Genomic DNA, 10339 nt, shown 5'->3' with positions numbered 1-10339 from the left:
ATCCGCACTACATCCACGCACATTTAAGCAACCCAGTTTTATAAAGTTTTTCTTCTTCTCTTTTTTAGTAATTGTATACAGGAGATTTAGAAAAAGGAGAAAAACCTAGATGTATGTATATATATATATGCATGTGCGTGTCTATGAAGTGTGATGTATATATATATAGCGTGTTTATGAGACAGAAAAAGAAACCAGCAATATATGCATATATATCTGGCATATATATATATATATATATATATATATATGCCACCTGGAAGACAGTCCTAGAGCATATCAGGAGAGCTTTAGAGACATCCAAGATCCCTGAAATACCTCTACGAAGGACATCTTAGGCTCTTTTTCTTAGAGCAAGAACCTAATGCCTTCGTTAAGGATATCCTAGAGCCCCAGTCAAAGACTCGTAGAAGCCTCACTGGATGACACAAGATACCTCCCGCCGCGGCTTCTTCTCCGAGAAGTTGTCGATGCCGTTGAGGTGGAGGCTTGTCTTGGCTCGCAGGATGAGGAGATCAGTGCGGATAGAAGGCCGACGGACGTTAGGAGCAACCATGCCGTAAGCCTCACTCAGCCGCCTGCGGATGGAGAGGCCTCGGTGCCGAGAACCACTACTGCTGCCGCACTCCTGCCTGCGGAATAATAATAATAATAATAATAATAATAATAATAATAATAATAATAATATTAATAATAATAATAATTATCCTTATTTCTACAAGTACAACGTATACAGACCATAGTTGACATCACCAAATGAGCAACGGGACACACAAAACCACTAATTGAGGCATTTATAGGATACTCTAGTTAACAAGGAACATGGATTTTCTCGCTGTAAAAGTTAGGTGCATGCGAGCAAAATTTAGCCTGTGTGTTGCTAGTCTCGCATACTAATGGCTAGCTCAGTAACAAGTCTGTTTTTGTAAATGCAGCGCTGGTGCTTAAGTAAACTGTTGTTCACGATCTGCGTCTCTACCAGAGCGGTAAAAAAAAAAAACACAGAAATCAACACATCCTATAGTCAACACACACACACCTACACACACACCTACACACACACCTACACACACACCTACACACACACCTACACACACTGGGACCTACACACACACCTACACACACACCTACACACACACCTACACACACACCTACACACACACCTACACACACACCTACACACACACCTACACACACACCTACACACACACCTACACACACACTCCTACACACACACTCCTACACACACACACTACACACACAACACACACTACACACACCTACACACACACCTACACACACACCTACACACACACCTACACACACACCTACACACACACCTACCTACACACACACATACATACACACACACACACACACACACACACACACACACGTACACTGGGCAACTACCTGAGGTATGGATGGGAAACGGCAAATATAGTCCCCATCTTTAAGAAAGGAGACAGAAACGAGGCACTGAACTATAGACCAGTGTCACTGACGTTTATAGTATGCAAAGTCACGGAGAAGATTATCAGGAGGCGAGTGGTGGAGCACCTGGAACGGAACAAGATTATAAACGACAGCCAGCACGGATTCATGGAAGGCAAATTCTGTGTCACAAACCTATTGGAGTGTTATGACAAGGTAACTGAAGTAAGACATGAGAGGAAGAGGTGGGTTGACTGCATTTTCTTGGACTGCAAGAAGGCCTTCGACACAGTTCCTCACAAGAGATTAGTGCAGAAGCTAGAGGATCAGGCACGTATAACAGGAAGGGCACTGCAATGGATCAGAGAATACCTGACAGGGAGGCAACAGCGAGTCATGGTACGTGATGAGGTATCACAGTGGGCGCCTGTGACGAGCGGGGTCCCACAGGGGTCAGTCCTAGGACCAGTGCTATTCTTGGTATATGTGAATGACATGACGGAAGGGATAGACTCAGAAGTGTCCCTGTTTGCAGATGATGTGAAGTTAATGAGGAGAATTAAATCAGATGCGGATCAGACAGGTCTACAAAGAGACCTGGACAGGCTGGACGCGTGGTCCAGCAACTGGCTCCTAGAATTTAACCCCGCCAAATGCAAAGTCATGAAGATCGGGGAAGGGCAAAGAAGACTGCAGACAGAGTATAGGCTAGGTGGACAAAGACTGCAAACTTCACTCAAGGAGAAAGATCTTGGGGTGAGTATAATACCGAGCACTTCTCCGGAAGCACACATCAACCAGATAACTGCTGCAGTGTATGAGCGCCTGGCAAACCTGAGAATAGCGTTCCGATACCTCAGTAAGGAATCGTTCAAGACTCTACACCGTGTACGTCAGGCCCATACTGAAGTATGCAGCACCAGTTTGGAACCCACACCTGGTCAAGCACGTCAAGAAATTAGAGAAAGTGCAAAGGTTTGCAACAAGGCTAGTTCCAGAGCTATGGGGAATGTCCTACGATGAAAGGTTAAGGGAAATCGATCTGACGACACTGGAGGACAGGAGAGTCAGGAGTGACATGATAACGACATACAAAATACTGCGTGAAATAGATAAGGTGGACAGAGACAGGATGTTCCAGAGATGGAACACAGAAACAAGAGGTCACAAATGGAAGTTGAAGACTCAGATGAGTCATAATGATTGTAGGAAGTATTTCTTCAGTCACAGAGTTGTTAGGAAGTGGAATAGTCTGGCAAGTGATGTAGTGGAGGCAGGAACCATACATAGTTTTAATACGAGGTATGGCAAAGCGCATGGAGCAGGGATAGGGAGGACTCAGCAGCAGTCAGTGAAGAGGCGGGGCAAGGAGCTAAGTCTGGACCCTTGCAATCACAATTAAGTGAGTACAATTACACACACACACACACACACACACACACACACACACACACACACACACACACACACACACACACACACACACACACACACACACACACACACACACACACACAGATTATCAGGAGAAGAGTGGTGGAACACCTAGAAAGGAATGATCTCATCAACAGCAGCCAACATGGTTTCAGGGACGGGAAATCCTGTGTCACAAACCTACTGGAGTTCTATGACATGGTGACAGCAGTAAGACAAGAGAGAGAGGGGTGGGTGGATTGCATTTTCTTGGACTGCAAGAAGGCGTTTGACATAGTTCCACACAAGAGATTAGTGCAAAAACTGGAGGACCAAGCAGGGATAACAGGGAAGGCACTACAATGGATCAGGGAATACTTGTCAGGAAGACAGCAGCGAGTCATGGTACGTGGCGAGGTGTCAGAGTGGGCACCTGTGACCAGCGGGGTCCCACAGGGGTCAGTCCTAGGACCAGTGCTGTTTCTGGTATTTGTGAACGACATGACGGAAGGAATAGACTCCGAAGTGTCCCTGTTTGCAGATGACGTGAAGTTGATGAGAAGAATTCATTCGATCGAAGACCAGGCAGAACTACAAAGGGATCTGGACAGGCTGCAGACCTGGTCCAGCAATTGGCTCCTGGAGTTCAACCCCACCAAGTGCAAAGTCATGAAGATTGGGGAAGGGCAAAGAAGACCGCAGACGGAGTACAGTCTAGGGGGCCAGAGACTACAAACCTCACTCAAGGAAAAAGATCTTGGGGTGAGTATAACACCAGGCACATCTCCTGAAGCGCACATCAACCAAATAACTGCTGCAGCATATGGGCGCCTAGCAAACCTCAGAACAGCATTCCGACATCTTAATAAGGAATCGTTCAGGACCCTGTACACCGTGTACGTTAGGCCCATATTGGAGTATGCGGCACCAGTTTGGAACCCACACCTAGCCAAGCACGTAAAGAAACTAGAGAAAGTGCAAAGGTTTGCAACAAGACTAGTCCCAGAGCTAAGAGGTATGTCCTACGAGGAGAGGTTAAGGGAAATCAACCTGACGACACTGGAGGACAGGAGAGATAGGGGGGACATGATAACGACATACAAAATACTGAGAGGAATTGACAAGGTGGACAAAGACAGGATGTTCCAGAGATGGGACACAGCAACAAGGGGACACAGTTGGAAGTTGAAGACACAGATGAATCACAGGGATGTTAGGAAGTATTTCTTCAGCCACAGAGTAGTCAGGAAGTGGAATAGTTTGGGAAGCGATGTAGTGGAGGCAGGATCCATACATAGCTTTAAGCAGAGGTATGATAAAGCTCACGGTTCAGGGAGAGTGACCTAGTAGCGACCAGTGAAGAGGCGGGGCCAGGAGCTTGGACTCGACCCCTGCAACCTCAACTAGGTGAGTACACACACACACACATATACACGCATACACACACACACACATTAACAGACTTTACGTCTGTGGACACACTAAAGACGACGCTGTCTACACGCGAGACGACTCAATAAACTTTCTCTTTGCATTTGTCCCTTTTTTTCACCACCCACTAGACAACATGTGTGGAGGTACACATTGGTGTGTGGAGGTACATATACACATAGGTGTGAGAGGCACACATACACATGTATGTGAAGAATTACACACAAGTGTGGAGAGGTACACCTGGGTGTGAAGAGGTACACATAGGTGTGTGGAAGTGTAATACAGGTGAAGGAAGAGGAAGCGAAAGAGAAAGCGATATTAGACAATAATGTTAGAGTGATGGAATACATCCAGGTGAAGAGAGGAGAAAAGCCGAGGAACAAATTTTGAACGAGGGGCCATTCAACATAGGGAGCAGCGGAGACTCGATCCTCCGTCCGCTGATCACTAGAGACCCACACGCTACCCAGTACCCTCCTAGATGTCAAAACTAGGAACAAGATAGATATTAGCTATACAAGTTCTTTTATTCCTGCGGGACCGGGCCACAGGGGCGATGACCCTGGGTACCATCACCAGGTGGATAAGTAACCCCTGAACTCAGGGTCGGCGAACTTTTATAGGTATCACCTCAAAACAAATTTGTGTAGTGAAATTATCCACTAGACTTGAAAATTAATAGAAAACCGCAAAACATTCATACATACTATTATATGAGAAGTTTCAAATATCTGTAAATGGAGTCATAAATTCTAATAAAATGTGAAATATAAATATATATATTATTAAATAATAAATTTTTGTGCAATTTTATTTACATATTGAGCCTTCATTACCCCCGAAATTTTCATTTTTGCCCCATTTTTTTTTTTTTTTTTTTGGGGGGGAGGGGTAAGTTACCTCGGTTCCCGACCCCTGCCTTAACTCCTTGTCTAGTGAGGAATTTGACGCCTATGCAACACTTGGGTATCTTTATTGTGGAAAAGGTTCTCCAAGCAGTGGTTTCCTCAGTCCAATACAGAGAAGAATGGTTGAAGATCTGCAGGAGTTTGAGGCAATCAGTCCCTCAGCCTGGAGTTGATGTGATCAGTCCATCATTTGATGAACTAGACGTACACGAATGGTACACAATACCGACAAGATCAATTTAGACACATGTGCAACATCTGGGTATCTTTATTTGTAGACGTTTCACTATCCAGTAGCTTTATCATTACTATACAAGGCCATAAAAAGAAGACTGTAGAGGCATTTATAAAAGATGAGGTAATCAGTCCCTCAGCCTTGGAGTTGGTGAAGAGCACCTTAGTCTTGAAGAATCTTGACGTTTCTTCAAGACTAACGACTAATTACCTCATCTTTATACATAGGTCGCTGTATAGCCCTTGTGGCTTAGCGCTTCTTTTTGATTATAATAATAATATACATAGGTCTACAGTCTTCATATTATGTCCTTGTACTGTACTGATAAAGCCACTGGATAGCAAAACGTCTACTAAAGATATCAGATGTTGCACATGTGTCTAATTCTTCATGATGGTCCGGCACGAGGACAACCTTACACGTTAAGTTCATTCTTCTGTGACCTCCAGACAGTCTCTTCCTTATTTCCAAATCGAAAATGGAATTAGTGACAATTATATGTTTTGATGATTTCCAGGAGGTAATTACATTAATACTCGAAATAGAAATTAATGTCAGTTATCGTAGTACCGCAAGTCAATTATTTTACTCTAAAAATGCAATAAATATTTGTATACGTGTTACGACAAGAGAAAAAATCGAATAGGATTTGTGTAAATACTAGAGGGGAGAGAGAGAGAGAGAGAGAGAGAGAGAGAGAGAGAGAGAGAGAGAGAGAGAGAGAGAGAGAGAGAGAGAGAGAGAGAGAGAGAAAGAGAAAGAGAGAAAGAGAGAGAGAGAGAGAAAGAGAGAAAGAGAGAAAGAGATCACCTACCAATACAGCTTTACCAAGCATCTCACCACTAAGAGCTGAGGATGTCAGACAAAAACAAAGTTTATTTTGAAAATTCCTGGAAGAAAAGTCAATATTGACCGAGCTAAGGTTCTGACTTGCCTAAAATTCTCCTCCATATTCCAGAGGAAACCATTTTAAAGACTTTCAAGAGTGCTTAAGAGTGCAAAAATAAGGGTGCGGCGAAGTGGGTTGGATACTGAGTGGAGTAGTTTGTGGGTGGGTGATTTTGTAGGGGATGGGTGGGCTTGTGAAGTGGTGGACTGAATTGTGCATGGGTGGGTGGGCTGATGGATTCTGATGGACAGGTGGGTTGACGGATGAGTGGATTGACTGACAGATCGGTGGGTTGACAGATGGGTGGGTGGGTTGATGGGATGGGTGGATGTGTTGACGGGATGGGTGGATGTGTTGACGGATGGGTGGGTGGGCTTGTTGACAGATGGATGGGTGGGTTGACAGATAGGTGGGCAGGTTGACAGATGGATGCACGAGTTGACAGATGGATGAGTGGACTGAACACAAAAACCACGTGTGAAGAAGATAGGGCAAAAGGATGAAAAAGGAAGAGTAACAGCACTTGGACGAGAATAACCACCAGCTAACTTAAAACTCGAAGATAACTAACAGGCAACAGTTATCTCCGTCCCGGATCATTATCCTCCTGCCACTAGGTAACAAACTGGGTCAAAGCGAAACATCATCTTAAGATTTAGACGCTTTAATAGCGAAGCACGAGAAGGCTTATCGAGGTACTGGAATGCTGGGACTGGTGGAGACTGAACACTCGCACGAACCACAAGGATGCTACCAAATTAATCTTAAGTTCGATGGTGGGACAAACACTGAAGGAGATAGGAAGAGGAAGAGAGAGGAAGCAAAAGCTTCTTACATATTCTCAAGAGACTACGATGGGGTGCAAGAAAACAAGAACCAACAATTCCAGTCGACTGTGGATGGGTGCGGCGGGGCAAGGAAATGAGACTCGGGGCTAGGAAATGAGAATGGGCCAGGAGCTGAGATTCGACTTAGATTGTAAGCTAAGAGGCTGGAACAGTAGCTGAGACTCAACATTGTAAGCTAAGAGACTGGGATAGTAGCTGAGACTCAGCATTGTAAGCTAAGAGGCTGGAACAGTAGCTGAGACTCAACATTGTAAACTAAGAGGCTGGAACAGTAGCTGAGACTCAACATTGTAAAGTAAGAGGCTGGAACAGTAGCTGAGACTCAGCATTGTAAGCTAAGAGACTGGAACAGTAGCTGAGACTCAGCATTGTAAGCTAAGAGGCTGGAACAGTAGCTGAGACTCAACATTATAAGCTAAGAGACTGGAACAGTAGCTGAGACTCAGCATTGTAAGCTAAGAGGCTGGAACAGTAGCTGAGACTCAACATTGTAAGCTAAGAGGCTGGAACAGTAGCTGAGACTCAACAGAAATACTCACGTCGTCTGGCCGGGACACACTCGCTTGTGGAGTGCTGGCGACATCTCCATAGGTAGGTTTGCTAAGACGAAGAGCTCGTAGAAGAGCTTGTCCACGTTGCTGTCCTTCTTAGCTGAGGTTTCCACGTAGGCGCAGCAGCTCAGCGAGGAGACGAAGTTCTGTACCTCCTCTAACGTCACGCCACTGTGAGAGAGAAAAGAAAAAGTGCACGTGTGTAATTATCTTTTTTTGTAATTTCGCATTTGTAGCCACAGAAGTAGTTATGCTCGTGGTGTCTCGTCTTCAATAATACATACATGTATGTGTATGCATAAAGGCAAAGCAACCACTCTGAAAAGAACAATGAATTTCCAAGGGGTTTCGTTATTTCTCACATTATCGAGGAACTATAAAAATAAAAGATTAGCGGAAGGCATATAAGGGCGAGATTACACTTCACGGTCAACATACAACACCTGAACATTTAATAAGAATTTCAGGTGTTGATACTTTCAATATCTACTTACACAGTCTATATTTTTCATGTGGCCTAATTTTATTTTCTTCCATTTCCCTTTCTTTGTATTTATGTACATTAAATTCTCTCATCTATCACTGCTTGTGCTCAGTGTATCCAGATCCTACTGTAAATATTTACAGTCATTTTCATGATAAATTTTATACAACATTAATGCATTGTCTGCAAACATATTCCTTTTTTTGTATTCCTTCTGGTAAATTGTTTATATAAAATAGAAAGTGTGTGTGTGTGTGTGTGTGTGTGTGTAACATTTGTATGGACAGCAGGAGTTCGAACCGGAAGACAGACATTAATGTCCTTCAGTTCTACCCACTGTGGTATATCAACTTCAACAACATGTTCTTAAACCTGCCACAAACAGGATTGGGAAATGTTAGCAATGTCCACCAACTGCGACCCTCAACTGCAGTTTTTTACAGAGTCCTCATCCCATCACCACAATAAAACCAGAGAGAAACTCGTCTCCAATTCTTCTCTACATAACCGAAAATCTGTAATAAAACTGAGACAAGAGCCACACTCTAATAGTGTGATGGGAGTTCTTTGTAAAGACTTAGCTTAACAAGGAACTTATATCACACTAACCGACTGTAACTCTAGACACACTCTGGGGCTGCAGGCGGATGCTCTCGCCAGCATTTTCCAGTTCTGTTTGAGGTGGGATTGTGAACTTATTAAAGATGCCATCACAGAGCAGGTGGAGAGAAGGGCTTGTAATTTCTTGCCCCTTCCCCAACCACTTCGATTCCTCGCACCTCTCTCTCTCTCTCTCTCTCTCTCTCTCTACACAGGTTTGACAAGGTTAGGTTAAGGATCCCTAGCTTTATTTACAAGCTATTTACAGGTTAAGTTTTCCTAACTTTATTGGCAAGCTAAGAGTTGTTACCTACATCAGCTCATTTGAAAGCATTTTTATTGTTATGAGACATACAAGTAGGGAACAGGATGAAGTTGGAGCCATCTGTGGGCCAGCATTTTCATTTGATCAACTGACTTTATCTCGTTGACATCATTATGCTGTACGAATGTGTTCCATACTCGAGTCATCCTGGGGATAAATGATTTCAGATGAAGTTATGTTCTGGAGAAGGGTACAGCCAGAGTGAAGTTGCTTTCTGCCTGCCTCCCTCTCTCTCTCTCTCTCTCTCTCTCTCTCTCTCTCTCTCTCTCTCTCTCTCTCTCTCTCTCTCTCTCTCTCTCTCTCTCTCTCTCTCTCTCTCTCTCTCTCTCCCCATATATATATATATTGTGATGAATGGGTAAAACTGGTCAATTACCAAGAACTTATTTAAAATTAAGTCCTTTCTAAATTTTTTTTCTTATACGTTTAAAGATGTATATTTTTTTTTTCATTTATGTTAATGTAAAAAATTTATAATTTTGTAACAAAAGAACCTTAGAAAACTTGCCTAACCTTATTATAACAAGTGCAATTAAATTTAGCCTAATCCAACTAAATATATGTTAGATAAGTTTACAATAATTTAATAATAAACCAACACAATGAAATAGATTTTTTTTCGTTAGATTCAGAATGATTTTTGCAAAATTATTGCATATACAAATTTTCACTTTAACCTATTCGGCAAGAAGTGCGTTGCTATTTAAGCCAGAATCGCAAGTTTTACTTATTCTGGCAAGACAGTGATGGAGTGAGTGATGGTGAAAGTGTTTCATTTTGGGCCAACCTATCATGGTGGGAAACGGCCGATGTGTTAATAAAAAAGAATATATAATATATATATATATATATATATATATATATATATATATATATATATATATATATATATATATATATGAGAGAGAGAGAGATACAATCGGAGACATACGATCCTAACAATGCAAGACAAGCTTGAGCTGAAGATTTGCATCCCTCGTGGCTTGTCTTGCATATATATATGTATATAGATATTATATATTTATATATATATATATTTATTTATATATATATATATATATATATATATATATATATATATATATATATATATATATATATATACTCAGACAGGGATCACCTTTGGAACGCGATTTTTACAGAAGGTCAGAACTGTCAGTAAAGACAGAAGAGACGCACCAAAGGCACAGGAAGGTGAGCAAAAATGGTCCAGACAGG

The 10339-nt window shown here is 42.5% G+C and overlaps 1 protein-coding gene across 1 annotated transcript in view; it reads right to left on the bottom strand.

Annotated features, from left to right (window-relative positions):
- Positions 1 to 250: 250 nt before the first annotated feature.
- The window catches only part of LOC128690287 (GTP-binding protein Rhes-like), a 14014-nt gene continuing 3925 nt past the window's right edge, over positions 251 to 10339 (bottom strand). Inside the window, exons 2-3 of the mRNA XM_070085674.1 lie at positions 7701 to 7883; positions 251 to 632 (exon numbers count right to left, since the gene is read on the bottom strand). Of these exons, the coding sequence (XP_069941775.1) occupies positions 416 to 632; positions 7701 to 7883 (400 nt within the window). The 3' untranslated portion in view covers positions 251 to 415. The remainder of the gene's footprint in view (positions 633 to 7700; positions 7884 to 10339) is intronic.

The sequence above is a fragment of the Cherax quadricarinatus genome, chromosome 1, assembly GCF_038502225.1.
Source record: "Cherax quadricarinatus isolate ZL_2023a chromosome 1, ASM3850222v1, whole genome shotgun sequence".
NCBI lineage: Eukaryota > Metazoa > Arthropoda > Malacostraca > Decapoda > Parastacidae > Cherax > Cherax quadricarinatus.
This window is presented reverse-complemented; position numbering and strand designations above follow the sequence as displayed.